Source organism: Pongo abelii, chromosome 5, assembly GCF_028885655.2.
Source record: "Pongo abelii isolate AG06213 chromosome 5, NHGRI_mPonAbe1-v2.0_pri, whole genome shotgun sequence".
Classification (NCBI taxonomy): domain Eukaryota; kingdom Metazoa; phylum Chordata; class Mammalia; order Primates; family Hominidae; genus Pongo; species Pongo abelii.
This window is the reverse complement of record NC_071990.2, coordinates 170,498,959-170,518,497: the sequence shown is the minus strand read 5'-3', so window position 1 is coordinate 170,518,497 and position 19,539 is coordinate 170,498,959. Positions and strand designations below refer to the sequence as shown.

Sequence of the window (19,539 nt, the reverse complement as noted above, 5' to 3'; positions counted from 1 at the left end):
ATAACCGTGTCTGTGGAAAGAAGGAAATCCAACCTGGAAAGGGTGGAGCCAGGGATAAGCACCTGGCCCAGGAGCCCAGGGGACAGAAAGAATCACGGACACTCATGCTCACTCACACATGCATGCACGCACATGAACATGCACATATACACACTCTCACTCACACATGCATGCATACACACACATGCACACATACACACACGTATACTCACACATGCACACACGCATGCTCACACATGCACACATACACACACATGTTCACACATGCATGCATACATACATGTATGCTCACACGTGCATGCATACACACATGTATGCTCACACGTGCATGCATACACACTCACACACGTTCACATGCACACATACACACACATGCTCACACATGCATGCATACACAGGCACGCATGGGTACACACACGTACGCATACACACACATGCACACATACACAGGCATGCTCACACATGCACTCATTCACACATGTATGCATGCATACACACATGCACGCATACACACACTCATGCTCACTCACATGCACGCATACACACACTCACACATGCTCAGACACATGAACACATTCATACACAAGGAGACACACACGCGCATGCACACTCATGCACACACATAAACATGCATTCACACACAAGCATACACATGCTTTCACACATGCACACATGCACATGAACAGTCGCATACATGCACACTCACACACATGCACACTCACACAAGCATAACACACATGCAAGCTCATGCATTCACACATTCACACACATGCACACTCTCCATACATACACACCCACACAAGCATACACACTCTCATACATGCACCCTCACAGTCATACATGTACACACACATGAACACACATTCACACACATACATGCACACTGTCACATACATGCACACTCACACAAGCATACACATGCTCTCACACATCCACACTCATGCACATTTACACACATTCACACACATGCACACTCACACATATGTACACTCACAGGCACATGAATACACTCACATTCACACTCACAGTCACACATGCACACTCATGCACACATTCACACACAAGCATACACGCAATCACACATGCACACTCAGTGCACATGAACACACATTCACACTCATGCACACACACCTCACACATACATGCAACAGAAACGCCCTCTCACACATTCACATTTTCACACTCACACCCCCGCACAGATTTCCTTCGTGGAAATGCCCGTCTCTCGGAGGAAAATGGAACAGGTCAATGCTGCCTAATAGCCGGGCGACACTCCGGCCCCGGGCGCTTGTGCGGGGGTGAAGGAGCCTCATGGGGACGTCGCGACTCCCGCTTCCTCCAAGGCGAGGCCGTGGAATTCCGAGGAACGGGCAGGTGCGGAGCTCTCTGGCCTGTTTCTAGGCCACTGAGTACGAGGAAGAGCTCGACAGAAACACTCATGTGATGGGAAAACCTCCAGAGAGAAAGAATTCTTTGGGTTTCTCTGAGCCGGCTTCTTGTTCTAGAGACGGGAGGCCAGAGCGCCCTGGCCCGGGCTCGCGCTCCGGCGCCCTCAGCTTGTGGCCCTGAGAGTCTGGAGCTGGGCTGGGCATCGGGACACCTGCAGAGCCCGCCCTCCACTGCCCAGGCCCCTCCACCGCCCAGGCCCCTGCATTTCACCCCCACAGGGGGTTCCCACGTGCTGCCAGCGCCTCACCCGGCAGAGCCTGCCCAGCCCCAGCTGAGGAAAAGGCAGGGTCCTCCTCCCTACAGGTGCTGAGAAGAAGCCGCGGGCCGCAGGGGCTAATGCTGTACTTTCAGGAAAACTGCAACAGAAGGAGCAGAGCGCGTGGACGGAGCCCCACGGGGAGGCCTGGTTCCTCTGGAGTGTGAGACGTCCACGGCTCCGGCTTCTTAGGCAGCGCCTGGCCTCGGAGCCCGAGAGCTCTCGCTGCTGATTCAAAGGATGGTAAAGCTGCTCCCCCGGCAGGGGCAGCCCCTCAGGTCCACGCTGGGAAGTGGAAGGAGCCGCACCTCGACCCACATCAGGCGTGAAGCCACCTGGCTTTCCTCCCGGAGACACTCCTGCCCGCTGTTCCTCTCTGGAAGCATCAGGAGCAGGCGTGAGGAGGCTTGAGAAGACCTGGGAAGGTGCCACCCCAAACGCCTGCTGGGCCTCACAGCCAGGCCACGGCGCCGCCGGCCACAGGGGCAGAGTGATCCCCACCCCACCCCAGCTCTGCAAAAGCTGCAGAGAATGCTGGAGAGACAGCCGCAGACAGGCCTCAGGGCCAGGCCTCACAGCCGACTGTCTGGGGCAATCTTGAAGAAAGGAGCTTTTCCCGGGAAGTGCTGACACGAAACGCCTTGTCATGGCGCAGAGAACTTGGATGAGCGGCCCCAAAACCGACAGTTAGATTCCTGTTACAATCGCCACCTGGCCTTGGGAGGAAACTTCTGAGTGTATCACTCCAGGGGTTCACCAGCGGAAAGAACAGTCTCTAAACCTCATCGTGGCAGTAACCTTTTTTTTTTTTTTTAGACCGAGTGTCACTGTTGTCGCCAAGCTGGAGGGCAATGTCACGATCTCGGTTCACTGCAACCTCCACCTCCCGGGTTCAAGGGATTCCTCTGCCTCAGCCTCCTGAGTAGCTGGAATTACAGGCACCCGCCACTACGACTGGCTATTTTGTGTGTGTGTGTGTGTGTTTTTAGTAGAGACGGGGTTTCACTATGTTGGCCAGGCTGGTCTCCTGACCTCATGATCTGCCCGCCTAATAATCTTAATAACAGCATGTGTGTTCATCTTGTGGAGATTCGAATCTGATTGTGATACCTGTGGACTTCTTGCGCCGTGGGCCTCATGTGTGCCAGATGCTGGCTGAGTCCCACCTGCTTTGCTGAGGGCTACTGAGGTCATTGTGCAGCCTCGGAGATCGATGCCCAGAGTGACGGGTGGATGTTAGAGCCTTTGTCACCAAGTTCCCTTCACTTGGACTCGCCTGTTCAGAAGCTCTTGGTCCTCAGATCTCCAAGGAAGCTGCTTTTGTCCAATATCTGTTTCCAGAAATCTCAAAATAGTTCCAAGTTCTCCTGGCATTTGACTTTTTTTTTTTTTTTTTGGCTTTTCTATGGAATGCCAGAGATTTTGTTGAAAAGAAAGACAGCCCTAAAAGTCTCAGATCAAAAGAAAAATATTAATGTGTGTGCAGAGTTCTGAAAACACAAACTCCACTAATTTCTATGAAAATATGAGAAAAATGCATCAGTGTAAACCACTGCAGTTCTATTCAAGGTCAACAGTTAGATCACAATGTGAAGTGTGCAAAACATTTAAATCGAATTTAATCGAACATGGACTAAACTATTTGTTGTTTCCAAATAGTACATCCAAAAGAGACAGGCCTATAGAACTATCACCCACCAAAAATGTAAAAATGCCCCCAAAATGCTAAAGACAGACGCAGGCTCATATGTGCTGAGGCGACACTGTGCTACACTAGCCAACACCCACTCCAGGAATCACGTCAAGAAAACCTGGAGGTTTCTTTGTATTACATGAATGATCTAAAGGGACAATCCTGTGCTCCCTCTTTTACCTTCAGGAAAGAAAATTCTCAACGTGGGTTTTGTTGTGGAATGTGCAATATTTATACTCTTAGAGGGAAACAGAAGCACAATTTGCTGAGTAGACACCAAGCCCCGTGTCTGTTCTCACCCGTCCTGGGCTCAGTGTTTTGCTCCTGCTCCCCGGGAGCCGCTACTGCTGCGTTTGCAGCACTGGGACAGGCTGGATGCTGGGATGAGTGTGTAAGTGACTAACAGTGTGACAGCCTAGAGGAAGGAGCAGGACCCTCAGGGCGAGGCCTAGGAAGGAGTCGGCCCCTCAGGGCAAGGCCCGTCTTCCGCCACAAGCCAGGATGCAGGTGCAAGGCTGCTTCTTTAGGAAAACTCCAACTGCAGACGGGAGGCAGGAGCCTCTTTTTAAAGGCAGCCCCCAGCAGGGAACAGACTTAACTGGAGGCAACACGTGGGCGGAAAGCAGATGGAGCCTCTCCGAGCCCAGCCCCACATCCAAATCTAGACTATCAGAGGACCATGACACCCAGTTATTTCAAGATCTATAATGCACGGTGAGCACTCTCCTCAGACTGATTTTAACGTTTGCTGCCTTGGCAGCTGCAGCACCACACACACGAGATTTTGAAGACTACAGGTGTCTGTGCATTCTTTCCAATAGAATCCTTTAGATTTAAGTGAGACCTACTTTGGTTAGGTACATTTTATTTTTGCCTACTTCTCCCTTATATTTGTTTGTGTGTCATAATTTATGGTATAAAACTTCTTCAGTAACATAAATGAGAATTCCTATTGAAATAATCATCCAGAAAAATTAGCTTAGATGCAGGTACAAGTAAACTAACAAGGATATTACCAAAAAGGACATCTGTGTTTAATTGACATTTGTTCTCCCTGTCCAAAGAGAATGTCACTGTGACCCTGCAGCTGGGTATGGCAAAGATCCGAAGTCACATGCTGGGGAGACACCTGAAAAGCCCATGAGCCAGAGAGGACCACAGGTGTCGAGCTTCCACCCAGAGAGATGGACCGACCATCCTCCCTCCTTTGTCTAAGAAATCCCTCACATGCTCATCTCAAAGGCTGCAGCTAAAGCGGAGGCTTCTTCACAGCCTTTCAAGGGAATATCCGACTGGAGTTATCTAGGGAACACAGCAAGGAAAGGGAACATGAAATTCCAAGTTTAATGAGGTGCTGTGACCTCCCCACTTCTATAGCGCTTGTTTCCACAAGCTAAGACTTCATAGGCAATCACTGGTAAAAACTTCTCTGAAGAGTACATCATCTGATATTTAAATTTATTCTTAAATTCTTTCTCTGTTCTCAGCACAGATAGCTGAGATTTATAACTACAGCCAAGGCATCAAATCACACCTGAGTCTTTCTCCAGTGTGAGTCTCACACACATCGGTCAGACACGAAGGAAAGAAGAACATGCTTCCTTCAAGCCATGTACCTGGCTCCACGCCGACTTTCCATAACCCATGGCCATGCGGTTTCCCGGGCGAAGCATGCTGGAAATCACGTTATCCCTGGACAGTTGTCCAAGGCACCACTGTCCTTCCTAGCCAATGAAGCAAGACTTCTAGCAGTAGAGTATCAGCAGTGGAAGGAGGCAAAACGTGGAAGGAGACACACGGTTCTTGGTGGGTGACGTGTGTCCTTGAGCCTGAAAGATGCTTCTTAAAGGAGTAGCTGGTCTCCAAAGAAACAGACTGACTTGTTCTTTCTCAGATGCAGAGTAAACAAATTTGCAGCATTGGGGCAGGCTAGGGAAGCTGGGTGGGGTCAGCACTTTGGGGTCCTGTGCTTATGACCCCACGAAGTAGGCACCACCGGGCTCTGGAGAAGTCCCATGAGGGCCCCCTGTGCACCCTGCTGTGTGCCCCATGGCTGGCCCTTGTGTAGAGGGAGGTGTCCTGCCACCCCGTAGGGCCCCAGCCGTCCACCTCATAGGAGAGTCTGAAGACAGGCCGGGTGTTGGGAGCATCCGGGATCCTATTGAAAATCTCATGTGAAACCGTTTCCAGTGCTAGAAGCAGGCCAGTCAGTTCCCATCTGGAGGATGCTGCCAGGGACAAAGATTTTTACAGAGTCCCTGAGTTATGGGGCACCCAGTGCTGAACTGAATCAAATAAAGAGACGAGCTCCCTGAGAGGTTATCTGATGGAGAACAGCACGGACTCACTCGCAGCCTCAGCGCTCTTCAAGGAATCATTCAGTAAGAAGAAAACGCCAATTTACCGAATGTATTAATATCAAGTAAATGTCAGGACTTATTGAAAGAATCAGGTTGAAGCAAATTGATCATAAAGTTTTAGAATCACATAGAACCAAGCTGCTCAGTAAATATCAGTTGTCCACTTGAATAAACTAAGAGTTTGTGTGTGTTTATGTGAGTGTGTATGTGTGTGTATTTGTGTGTGTGAGTGTCTCCCATTGTATGAATCTAAGATATTTCATCCAAGTTTTCACCAAGGGAATTAAAACTAAAATAATGTACAGTTTACTGAAACCTAAATGTCTACTAAGAAAAAAAAACCTGTAAGGACAAAATAGTGATATAGAACTGTAGAACTTCAGGTACATTAGATTCAACAAATTATTTTCCTTTTCCTTGAGATAAGAATAGATGCTTAGAGAAAAAAAATAAATCAGTCATTTACAAAACATCATTTATTTTAAATGGCATATTCTATTTTCCCTGCACCACAAAGAAAGCTGGAGCAGCTATTGCTGCTACTATAGTCAAAGTTTCAATGTGTGTTTTAATGTAAATAGTGCATAGAAGTATATAATTCAGTGAAAGAATGTCAAGTGCTTTCAATTTTAATCATGTTGTCTTTACTTTTGGGGACTTTTTATAGAAAGATATTTCACATCTGTGTTGTAAATAACTTTAAACTATTTTTTCTACTACAATGAAATTTGTATATATATAGATCTTTCACTTTCACACATTTTCCAAGTGTTGTTGTTATCTATTTGGGCTAAAGTTAGATGGAGTCAGCTCCTCAGCACGCGGGTACACTGGAGGGTCAATGGGTACGTTCATCAGCAGCTATTATTTGGGCTAAAGTTAGTTGGAGTCAGTTCCTCAGTGTGCAGGTACACTGGAGGGTCAATGGGTACGTTCATCACCAGCTATTATTTGGGCTAAAGTTAGATGGAGTCAGCTCCTCAGTGTGCGGGTACACTGGAGAGTCAGTGTGTATATTCATCACCAGCTATTATTTGGGCTAAAGTTAGTTGGAGTCAGTTCCTCAGTGTGCAGGTACACTGGAGGGTCAATGGGTACGTTCATCACCAGCTATTATTTGGGCTAAAGTTAGTTGGAGTCAGTTCCTCAGTGTGCGGATACACTGGAGGGTCAATGGGTACGTTCATCACCAGCTATTATTTGGGCTAAAGTTAGATGGAGTCAGCTCCTCAGTGTGCGGGTACACTGGAGGGTCAGTGTGTACGTTCATCACCAGCTATTATTTGGGCTAAAGTTAGATGGAGTCAGCTCCTCAGCGCACTGGTACACTGGAGGGTCAATGTGTGGCATCATCACCAGATGTTAGCTGTTTCTAGAAGGGGCTGGCACTCCCTCAGGCCATAGAAAGTGGTTTTCCAGAGTCCCCGAGAGCTGTTTCAAACAGATGAGTGTCCAGAGCCCAGCTCTATGAAATGGATCCTGAGGTCTGGGGTGGGTTCCATGAGCTGGCAGCGACCATCCCAGGCCACACGCTGTGGTTGCCAAACCTGTCCCACTAAGTTCATGTCAGCATTTTAAACTTTGTGTTTGGGATTCAGCTATGATACTGCCACTGCACTTCATTTATTTAAAGTATGAATCAAATAATTTTTTACTGCATTTTGTTCCTTGCAATCTCAGTAGTATATTGAGGTTAATGAGTGAATTAAAGCTCCATTTTCCCTTTGAAAGTAGCTCACCCCTCCATTGTGGTCCTTTCTAAAGCATGCCAGGGCTTCAGCACAGCAAGACTCACTGCAATCGTGCTGGTGATGCTGGGGCCTGGCACCCCTGGACAAAGGCACAAGGCGGGTGCTGAGATGGGGCAGCCTGGTGAGCTCAGGGAAGCATGCGCCATGCAGAACAGCAATTTGCATCCATCCCTGTTCTACCCACGACTTCCTGTATCTTTCCATTTCCCACAGTAGAGTGCAAACTCCGGGATCCAGCACTCAGCCCTGCCAGCCCGGCTCCACCTACTTCCCTCTTGGGCCCTCCTGTCGGTCCTCATAGGACCCTCTGAGTGGGCTTCTGTCCTGGGGTCTTCATGACTCCCCCAGCATGAGGGGAGGATAACACCATCATGTGATAAACACTTTAGAAACAGCATCTGACTGCAAAACCAGAACGGGACTTTAAGCTCCACAGCACCATTCTCTCTTGTGCCCTCAGATGTATAATGAAATCATCTTCCCAGGGACTCTTACTGGAGAATCTACCTGCCTACCTACTGTGCCCCATACCTGGCATTTGTGTAGCCTTTAAATGCTGCATCCTGAAATACTCTGACTTTGAACAAACTGTAATTTCAGAAAAAAAAAAAAAAAAAAAAAACAACAAAAAAAACCCTTGATAATGAATAGCCGTTTGTCATGGGCTAAGCCACAGGTGCATGTGGACAGGAGTCTGGCCTTTAAATCAGGGGTCTGTGCACACCGCTGGCAGATAAATGCATAGGGGTTGGGTTTGCCACCAGGCAAAGACCAAGGCTCCAGAGGGAGTTTATGCTGTTCCTTGTTTTCAGAGCACTAAATCTGGGTAAAGTCACGTGTTTCTTAATAACAGGGATGCATTCTGAGAAATCACCCCAATATGGTTTGGCTCTGTCCCCACCCAAATCTCACCTTGAATTGTAGTTCCCCACGTGTCATGGGAGGGACCTGGTGGGAGGTAACTTAATCATGCGGGTGGCTTCCCTTACGTTGTTCTCGTGATAGTGAGTTCTCATGAGATCTGATGGTTTTATAATGGGCTTTTCCCCCTTTTGCTTGGCACTTGTCCTTCCTGCCATCATTTGAAGAAGGATGTGTTTGCTTCCCCTTCTGCCATGATTATAAGTCTCCTGAGGCCTCCCCAGGTGTGCAGAACTAGGAGTCAATTAAACCCCCTTCCTTATAAACATACCGGTCTTGGGTATGTCTTTATTAGCAGTGTGAGAACAAACTAATACACACCTTTAGGCAAGTTCATCATTGTGTGAACATCATAGAGTGTACTTACACACACTTAGATGATAGATACATCTTCGTTTATATACTTATCTTTTCATATGGAAAACAGAATGTCCCAGCATCATTACTGAACATCAGTCATTTCCCCTACTTGATCTCAATGCCAATATCAAGCGCCATCCAACAGGTTTCTATATCTGCTCCATTATAACGTTCTGGGACCACTGTTGGACATGCGGTCTGTTATGGAGCAAAACATCCTTGTGACTGTATATAGGAACGTCTTCATAATGTCAGTAGGAAGAACTCTCAGGCCTAAAGAACATGGCAAAATTCTGCCTTTGTCGTCTGCAAAAGTAACTGAAATCTGTTTACCTGGTATTATGTTGCATCATGAAAGGAAGAGCAAGCTTATTCAACACCTGGGTAAGCACGGACCTAGACACTGCACTCACAGTGCTGGTCTGCAGTGTGGTTGCTGTTTTGTTTCATTTAAGAGGATTGCTGAAGCTAATTGCCAGATGATGCAGAACATCATCTCAAAGGGATTTTTAGTCTCTGTGGTCTTTTTTCCTAGATACTATGACAAAGAAGGTAAATCTCTTTCTGAAAATAACTCTGAAACATCAGCATCTTTTGCTGAATCAAACCCTTCATTGATGTAGGAAGCATTTCAATCCTTGGCTCTAAGCATTAGACTCTTAACTCTGAATCGAATTCTTAAATTGGGAAAATTGAAAGTATAAAATCAACACCAAAAAATTGCTGAAAACTGCACAACTGCTATTGTACACATCCCACTTGCTAAAAAGAAAAATGAGAAAGAAAGAAATCTTATTGAGAATAATTTTAGAAGACTTTGGGGAAAGAAATTGAAATATTTGGATAAATTTCTTTCATGGTGGAATGAGGCATTCTAAGAAAAGAATATTAGACAAGTAGAAAAAAGACTGCTCTTAAAATTCATAGAAATTACTCTTCTTCCTTACATGCTGTGAAAAAAATGTCAACATAAACTCGAGTTTGTAAATGTAAAAAGTTATCAAGTATGAAAATATGTTTGCATTTGTTTTCATGATGGATGTACCCATCTTTGGACGAATGATCAAACAGCAGCTTACCTTTGCAGTTTCCTCGATATGCAATCTCTAGCTGGGGGTCTTTGCACTTGGCACGTTGAAATTCACAACGGGAAAGGAAGGTCCTTCCGTCAGATGCGCAGAGAGGTTTCTGGGGCGAACCTGCACAGTCCAAGCTACAATCCTTGTCTTTATCTTGATCCACTCTCAAAAACTTAAAGGAGAAAAAAAGAAGCCAGACAAATTTAAAGACACATTCTTCAGAGCAGCAGAAAACAGAAAGCTGCCTCAGGCCACTTCACGGTCAGGGAATGAAAGCTTGAGGGATAACACCACCCAGTTCTCACCCCTGCCAGAAGCGTCACGTGCACCTCTGAACATTTTAGCCATCATCTGTTTCAAAAGCCTAGGTAATTTGGAAGTTCTGTACATCAATATCGGCCATCTGACACAGAAAAACATGTGAATCATTGATCTTTGAAGGGGATGCACGTGTGCCTAGTTTACCCCTAAAAGTCTGAGTAGCAATGTTTTCCTTTTAATTTGTGAATTCATTGACTAATCTGCCTCCACATTCACCACATTGTACCATTCTTTTGGAAGTGACAAGTATCAGGAATGTCCACTGTCTGGAAATGGGAGGGATCCTTCCTGATTTAAATGGTGCCACACAATTTCATCTACATTTGGAGAATGTAGATGAAATCTATATTCAATTGGACTAGAATGCCCTCAACTGGACTATTCTTTGAATAAATGTTTGTTGAATGAATGAGCAACCTCATGGCCCAGAGGAAGCTTGTGTATTTCTCTGAAAACGCCTAAGGCACAGGAATCCTCTCCGCAGGCCATAGAGATTACCTAATGGCCATGTGTGCCCCGCAGTTCCCACGGCGGCACCAGGCCCTTCATCTCCCTCCTGCTCTTTTACAGCCTGACACACACTTCAGAGCTCACCAGACCCCAGGGAAGCCTCCGATCTGGGCATGCTGGCCCCGCGTGTTTTCCTTGGACAAGTCATCAGTGTCCTGCCACTTCCTGACTGGCCACTTGTCCTGTCCAGGCCTCTATCAGGCCAGACGAAACACCAGACACCAAGGAGAAGCTCAAAGTGACCCTGAGGAAGCGTCTGTGCTCCAGGACAAACAGGATTGTCAGAGGCCTTTGGTCCCCGGACTATCACCTGCCCCAGGGGGTGCTTTCCTTGATTCAGAGCATAGACAATGCATTAACAAAAAGAAAGAAAGAAACGCACAGAGCTGTGGCTGGCAGAGGATAGGCTATGGTAGTATGTGGCCCTCTGGGCGTGGTGTGCACATGAGCCGGGCTCTGTGGCATTGTTCACCCAGGGACATTGTGGAGATAAAGAGAGCGCTGCTCCAATCCCTCTTCCAGTTTGAGCAGGGGGAAAATAGGGTTGAGGTTCAGCAGAAGCTGGGGGGCCCTCATCTACATGCTCCTTTACCAGTAAGAGAGGAAAAAGAAATTTCACCAACTCAGGATGCTGCATTCCTTGAGAAGTTAACAAAACTTTCCCCCTTGAAGTCTGCATCTCAGCTGGCTCTGTTTAAAGGTTAGCTTTGCCTAGCTAATCAGCATTGTAACCCTCTTTGGCTGTGGATCACCAGGTGGGTTGTGTCAGTGGAGCTAACTCGGCAAGGCTGGCCGTGGAAATTGCACTCACTTTTATATTATTGTCACATAGGGCTGTCAGCACCACTGTGGGTTAAGTCTCAGTTCTTTTAAAAAGGGCTGCTCTGCTATCTTGAAGACAAATCTTGACCCAAGTTTTGCAGGAACTACGGTGACCTTGATGGGCAGTGGAAGGAATCATAATCTGTGATTTCTTGAATGGAAATTTATCAACTTTAAATAATTGGCCCAATGTTACACATACAATTTTTTTAAACCTTCACACTGATAAAAGAATTAAAAATAGAGATTAGCCAGAAGCTGAAGCTGGACTCAAAGCCAGGGAGGGCACACAAGATGCTGTAGGGGCCAGATGGCCCGTGGGGAGCCCCAGACCTCACCAGAAATCTAGGCAGGGTCCTCAGAGCTCCCGACCTGAGGACCGTGACAGCGGCAGGTGTGGCTAAGAACAGGTAAGCCTGTGTGTTTTGGAGCTCACAAAGCTACTTGGCAGTGGCCTTGCCCAGATGTGGGGATGAAGGCTGGAGCCAAGGGACAGATGAGTGGCACCCAGAGGTGATGGGGCCTTTGCCATCTTAGAAGGAGCTATTTTTCACAATTGTTCCATTTCAAACAGCATGCTCTAATTTTCCTGAGAATAAGCTCACCTGCTGAAATGATTCAGGTTTATTTTAGCTAAGACGCAAGTGAAAACAGATCATTGCCTTTCAGGGTTTTGCAAATATGTATGCTTTTACTTGAAGAGGGCAGAGCCGGCACATAAATACATTCTGTTGAATTCTGCCACAGATGAGCCTCAAGCACATTTTTCACGTCACCAACACGCATTCACTGAGCTCTTCCAGCAGTGGGGGGCGCCCCAGGGGCAGGCAGCTCCTGGGAGACATGACCTTTGGGTGCTGTGCCTTGGGAAGGTCCTCCAGCCGCTGAGACACTGCTTGGATCTTATAAAATGTTTCCGAGTCATTCCTCGCCTCACAGGCACTTGAGGATCTCAACAGCCTCGTTCTTGCAGCACACAGCTGGCCAGGGCAGCGCAGCTTTGCACCCGAGAAAGAGGGAAAAAAAACAGAAAGAAAACATGAACCTGCAGTGTGTTCAGTAGGAGACCCAGGTGCCTTCGTTTCAAACAGGGGCCGGCCCTATTAATAGCTGTCTTCTACCGTAGATGAAAAGATGGAATAACCTAAATCCTGTTCATTTTTATGTTTAAGGGGTGGTCTCTATGTATTTCCTGAAACGCTAAGTGAGGAGATGCTGAGGACTTAGGTAAGACACTGTAATTATCATTTTCTCTGAAGGAAAAGAGACAGCCTCGACATTTTTTCTCAAATAAAAGCACCCAGCATCCAGGCATTTGGAATTTGACCATAATTCTTGATAATGTACTGGTGCGGAACTAACAATGGAAGTGTTATTTCTCAGGGATAAGAGAACACACAGGTTATGGACATGTTTCTCCCCTTCCTCCTGTTTAATAGTAATTAAATTTCAGGGGAGACAGTGCATGTAAGAAAATAAGCTTTTAACTAAGTTGTGTTCATTAATAAACAGCCCATTCAAGAAAAATAAATATTCCTATTCCAAAGAATTCACTATGTGTTAAAAGAACTCGGTTGAGAGTCTTAAAACTAATTCAAGATAAAAAGTACTTTGCTAAATTTAGAATGCAATCAATTGGACATCGAGTGACTTTATAAAAAAAAACCCTCACAATTGCAGGGGTTTCTCATTTCTTTTGATTTCCATGAAGCAGTGCTATTTGCACAGGTGCAAGGAGCCCGGGGTAAGGAAGTGGGGACGGGGGGAGGACACAGGAAGTGTCTTTGTGGACACCAAGTAGCTCACACATTAGAAAACCAGTCAGACAGACTCAATGGATCAAAGTCATAGTCTATGTTTCTTCTTAATAAATTACTGGGTTTGGGCCAGAAGAAAAAGATTAGAACAAAAACTGTTTACAAAACAGGTAAAAGCACTCTTCAAATCTTAACATGTTTAAAATTTCTCCTTATAATATTGATTAAATACGTCTCTGACTATATGAGGTAACACATGGCATGAGAAGACATTAGGGAAGTTTTGCCTCTGAAATACGTAATTCTGTAGCTGTAAGACTTGCAAGGCCAGGTGCAGTGGCTCACACCTATAATCCCAGAGCTTTGGGAGGCCAAGGCGGAAGGATCTGCTGAGGCCAAGAGTTTGAGACCAGCCTGGGCCACACAGTGAGACTCTGTCTCTATCAGGGGTGGGGGGAAATTAGCCATGTGTGGGGGTGTAACAAAATAAAGTGCACAATAAATGTGCACCTGTGGACCCAGCTACTTAGGAGGGTGGGAGGCTCACTTGAGCCCGGGGAACTGGAGGTTGCAGTGAGTTATGACTGTGCACCAGGGCACTCTAGCCTGGGCAAGTGAGACCTTGTCTCAAAAAAAAAAAATTCTCAAAAGCACACACTTTCTAAATAATAGGTCAAGAGAAAATAGATGGCATCCATGTGTTTGCTTTCTCTTAGTGGGAGGTGCACACAGGAAGAAATGAGGTTGAACAGAAGACAGGGCAGCACTGGCAATGAGGCCCAGTGCATGGAGAGCCTGCACAATTCTGAGTCACTGGGGACAGGTCGGAGAGGGGTTACAGACTCAAGCCTGTTTTAAAGAATCATTTCTCCATTTTAAAGCCTGGACTTTCTCAGATTTCAGAAAACAGGGTCCTACTCTTTTAGAACAGAGAACCTAAATCTTCCAAGCAAATATGGAAATCCTGTTTCAGAGCCCACAATGCAAAACTTAAATGCTAAAGGAAAACACAACTTTCCACGGACGTTTTCTCCCAGAGACGGACATTTCATTCACTCATTCATCCGGCATCTGAGAGACGGGCATTTCATTCACTCATTCATCCCGCATCTGAGAGACGGACATTTCATTCACTCATTCATCCGGCATCTGAGAGACAGACATTTCATTCACTCATTCATCTGGCATTTGAGAAGCAGACATTTCATTCACTCATTCATCCGGCATCTGAGAGATGGGCATTTCATTCAGTTATTCATCCGGCATCTGAGAGACGGACATTTCATTCACTCATTCATCCGGCTTCTGAGAGACGGACATTTCATTCACTCATTCATCCGGCATCTGAGAGACGGACATTTCATTCACTCATTCATCCCATATCTGAGAGACGGACATTTCATTCACTCATTCATCCGGCTTCTGAGAGACGGACATTTCATTCACTCATTCATCCGGCATCTGAGAGACAGACATTTCATTCACTCATTCATCCGGCATCTGAGAGACAGACATTTCATTCACTCCTTCATCTGGCATCTGAGAGACGGACATTTCATTCAGTTATTCATCCGGCATCTGATGGAAGTTAGTTGCACCACTTTATATGTATTTTAGAAACCCTTAACTTCAGTATTTTATTGTCTTTGCCTTCTTGCTCCGAGTCTTTAAGAATAATGCTAGATGACGAGTTGGTGGGTGCAGCGCACCAGCATGGCACATGTATACATATGTAACTTACCTGCACATTGCGCACATGTACCATAAAACCTAAAGTATAATAATAATAATAATAATAATGATAATAAAAGAAAAAAAAAAAAAAAAAAACAAAGAATAAAGCCTCATGTTTCTAGTTAGCTCAAAAGTCAGACCCAGCTTGAACTGAACATATTAAATAGTTACTAAGTAACCCCTCTCTGTAAAAGGCATTCTACCGGCCTCCAGGAGGATGGGATTTTGAAGAAGAGCCTGCCCTAGTGAAGCTGAAAATCCAGAAGGCAGAAATATACATCCACAAATGACCATGCTATATAAGGAAGAATACAGGTTCCTGAGCGGCTCAGAGGGAAGATCAGTCAAAGCTGATTTGGGGGGATATCTGCTGCTTCCTAAAAGATGATCTAAGGCAGAGGTCCCCAACCTTGTATTCGTCTGTATTTACAGCCACTCCTCACTGCTCACATTACCCCCTGAGCTCCACCTCCCGTCAGATCAGCAGCACCATTAGATTCTCATAGCAGCGTGAACCCTATTGTGAACCGCGCATGTGAGGGGTCTAGGCTGCGGTCTCCTTATGAGAATCTAATGCCTGATGATCTCTCACTGTCTCCCTTCTCCCCGAGATGGGACCATCTAGTTGCCAGAAAACAAGCTCAGGGCTCCCACTGATTTTACATTATGGTGAGTTGCATCATTATCTCATTATATATTACAATGTAATAATAGAAATAAAGTGCACAATAAATGTAACGTGCTTGAATCATCTGGAAACCATCCCCCACCCACCAGTTCATGGAAAAAATGTCAAACTTTCCTCATGCCAAAAAGGTTGGGGACCGCTGATCTAAGGAACCCAGAGAAGCTGGATGAGAAGCCATGTGAGCTGGCATCCCAGGGCAAATCCACAGACGTGGATGTGTCAAGGTCAGCAGTAGGAAGAAATCGAAAGGATGCCACTGAAAGCAGGCCTCGTGTGTCATCGTGGTGGCCAGTGCCTCTCAAATCAATGCGCTGGCATCACTTGAGGACCTGAGGAGACCAGGGTTCAAACAGAAAACAAGGAGGTGCTGGGCTCCTCCCTCCAGCAGAGGATTCTGAGGAGCGTGCTGTCCTCAACATGACACAGATGAGGCCAACGAGCAAACTCCACACAGGATCTCACCAATTTTGTGGTGCGGTTTTTCATTCCTTTCTGATGCACTAGACTGAGTCACAGCACTCAAACTCTGCACAGGATCTCACCAATTTTGTGGTGCGTTTTTTTGATCCTCCCTGATGCACTAGACTGAGTCACAGATGCTCAGTTTGGGGGCATTAACATTGGATTCTGGCCACCACAGCCTCTGCGGGACACTGAGCCAGCATCATGTTCCTAGCACAATCAGGTGGTGCCGCTGGGCTCTGCACCAACAGTGGAGAGTTAATGCTGGTTCTGCATTTTTCCACCTGTGCAATCTCTGACACTCAATCTGCTAATCTGTAAATGAGAGTAATAATACCTTGTCACCTTTGAGGTAGCTGTGAGGATAAAATAACAAGCTCTTCCACATGTGGACGAGTACCATGAAGAAAACCACCATGCGGGGAGGGCATTTGCTTCCCAGCCTCGGCACAGCCCTGCTGACGGAGGTGCCTCACAGGAGCACAGAGACTCACCAGGAGGAGCTCACTGTGGAGACGTGACATAAGTGCTCTCTGCTCATTTAGAAAACAAGCAAAGTGGCCAGGCATGGTGGCTCACACCTGTAATCCCAGCATTTTGGAAGGCTGAGGCAAGCAAATCACCTGAGGTCAGGAGTTCGAGACCAGCCTGGCCAACATGGTGAAACCCCGTCTCTATTAAAAATACCAAAATTAGCTGGGCGTGGTGGTGGGTGCCTGTAATCCATCCACATGGAAGGCTGAGGCAGGAGAATCACTTAAGCCCAGGAGGCGGAGGTTGCAGTAAGCAGAGATTGCGCCACTGCACTCCAGCCTCGGCAACAAGAGTGAGATTTTGTCTCCAAAAAAAAAAAAAAAAAAAAGGCCGGGCACGACGGCTCACACCTGTAATCCCAGCACTTTAGGAGACCAAGGCAGGCAGATCATGAGGTCAGGAGATCGAGACCATCCTGGCTAACACAGGGAAACCCCATCTCTACTAAAAATACAAAAAATTGGCCAGGCGTGGTGACACGCATCTATAATCCCAGCTACTCAGGAGGCTGAGGCAGGAGAATCGCTTAAATCCAGGAGGTGGAGGTTGCAGTGAGCCAAGATTGTGCCACTGCACTCCAGCCTGGGTGACAGAGCGAGACTCTGTCTAAAAATAAAATAAAATAAAATAAAAAAAGTAAGTGAGGTGTGAATCAGAGACACTGGGCATCAGCTTTTCAAAGGCAGCTTGTCTTAGTAAGTTTAAGAGTCCGAGTGAAATAACTCAGTGAGTTAAGAAAGTGGTGATAATGTAGGTCCCATCAGCATTCCTGACCCCTTTTTGCCGTTTTGTTCTATTTATTGGGTACCCATCGGACCTTAAAACCAAGAGCAGACGATTGAATGAGACGAATTTGTTTTAATCTGCGTGACTAGATTACAGCTACAAACCCAATAAATACGCAGAAGGTGGCTGTGGGCAGATGAGGGCATGAAGGGCCATCGGGCTGGCAAGGCTCTGTGGTCGAAGGGAACATGCTGACCTTGGTGATGGCAGCAGAGCAAAGTGACCAGGGACATGTATGGAGCCATGTGAGCTCTGGTTTCTTCACTTGTCCAATGGAGGTGATAACAATGATTCCTGTTTCATAAAGATGATTGTGAAAACAAAATGTGATAGTGCACAAGAAAGTGTCTGGAAAAGATATGAAGATGTTATTTGCAAGAAGTCCTTGGAGCGAGGTCCTGCTTATCTACCATTTAAATGAATAGAGGGTATGTTTGCCATTTCAACTCTACTGTGTGAGCACTAAGGGACCCTCTTGCTGGTGATCATTTTCAAAGAGAAAATGAGAAGTGTGCAGTAAAAAGGGAGCTAAATTAGAAGTTCAAGAAGAGAGAGCAGGTTTCTTCAGGAAGCCTGGGAAAGATGGAGGCAGATGCAGGAAAGAGGGCAGGGGCTCAGCCCTGCAGCAGAGCTGCCAGAGCGAGGTATCTGCAGCCAGTGGGAAGACCCAAGGGATGTGCAGGAGGACATGGCCAGGGCGAGGCAGCCCCTCTCAGGACCAAACGCCTGGAGGCGCTTCCACCTTCTGTGGGGAACCAAGACGGGCCTCTCACGATGCACACACAATCAAGCGAGGCTGAACCCCAGCCACCCCTGGGTGACGCTGTTGGGTATGGAGATCCCAGAGGAAAGCAGGAGACCCAAGGCCGTGGTTGTTTCTCTGTTTACCACACTGCCTTTATTGTTTTTTAGTGGACCTGGAACTTTTTATAAGTGCATTTACCAACGCTTTAGTGGCTTTTGGTCCCCTGACCCAGGATTTCCTAGAGCTCTTGGTTCCATCTTCCCCCCACCTCACGTTCTGCAGGGTGGGCTTTGGGTTCCTGGCCCCACAGCGAGGGACGGACAATGCAGGTTCCTGGCCCCGCAATGAGGTATGGACAATGCAGGTTCCTGGTCCTGCAGTGAGGGATGGACAATGCAGGTTCCTGGCCCCACAGTGAGGGACGGACAATGCTTTATTGTACTTTTTGCTCTGCAACTCTCTTCTCCTTTTCCAAAACGTTTATTTTGTGTTTATTTTCCTTCCCTGTCTCCACATCCATGTTAATTTCAATGATGAAAATGGATGTTTTTCCTCCTTGTTAGTAATTTTTGAGACAATTTAAGAAATCTCTTAGGTTATTCATTGTTCCAATCCAGTTTTATTTGAGATTCAGTAGGAGCTCTGTTATTCTAAAATTCTTCCTAATAAGATAAGATGAGGATGGTGTTACCTTAATGCAATAATTATCTCTGGCAATGACAACGAAAGATTATTCTTAGCATCCGGCCACGATTCTTATGGGTCAGAGATGTTTAGAGGCACAAGGTAGATTCTACAAGTCCCCTATGAAATACTGTAACACAGCTGAACTTCCCCTCTCATAAGCAATGCCCGCTCTATCGGAGAGTCTTGTCATGCTTTTGGTCACTTAAAAGTGTTCCAGGGGGTTCATGCAGCCTCAGGCACCATCCTCATTGCTTTAGCTACAAAAGTGCTTCTTATCCAGGGTCCTGGTGAGAATCAAGATGCCCCTGGATGAGTGTGAAGCACTCGTGTGCGTCCTCAGCCGCCCCTGTGAAGCAGTACCCTTGTAGATGCGGAATGCATGGGCATAGACTCTAAGCCCAGTGCTCCTGAGCCCATGGATGGTACCTCCTCCGGGGTAGAGACGCTTGTGAACCCACATGGCCTTGGAGTCCAGCAGTGTCTGGCCAGCACTGCGGCTCAGTGAAGAGTGTTGTCTTCAGAGCCACATTCGCGTAGCCACCCGGGGTCCCTACAGAATCACCGGGGCAAGTAGCAGGGCCGAGAGAAGGTGTTGGAGAAAACGAGTGCAAGAACACGGGGCAT

At 46.6% G+C, this 19,539-nt stretch overlaps 1 protein-coding gene across 1 annotated transcript in view; it reads right to left on the bottom strand.

Moving 5' to 3' along the window:
- SMOC2 (SPARC related modular calcium binding 2) overlaps positions 1–19,539 on the bottom strand; it is a 220,664-nt gene that overhangs the window by 143,782 nt on the left and 57,343 nt on the right. Inside the window, exon 2 of the mRNA XM_054558489.1 lies at positions 9,870–10,041. Within this exon, the coding sequence (XP_054414464.1) occupies positions 9,870–10,041 (172 nt within the window). The remainder of the gene's footprint in view (positions 1–9,869; positions 10,042–19,539) is intronic.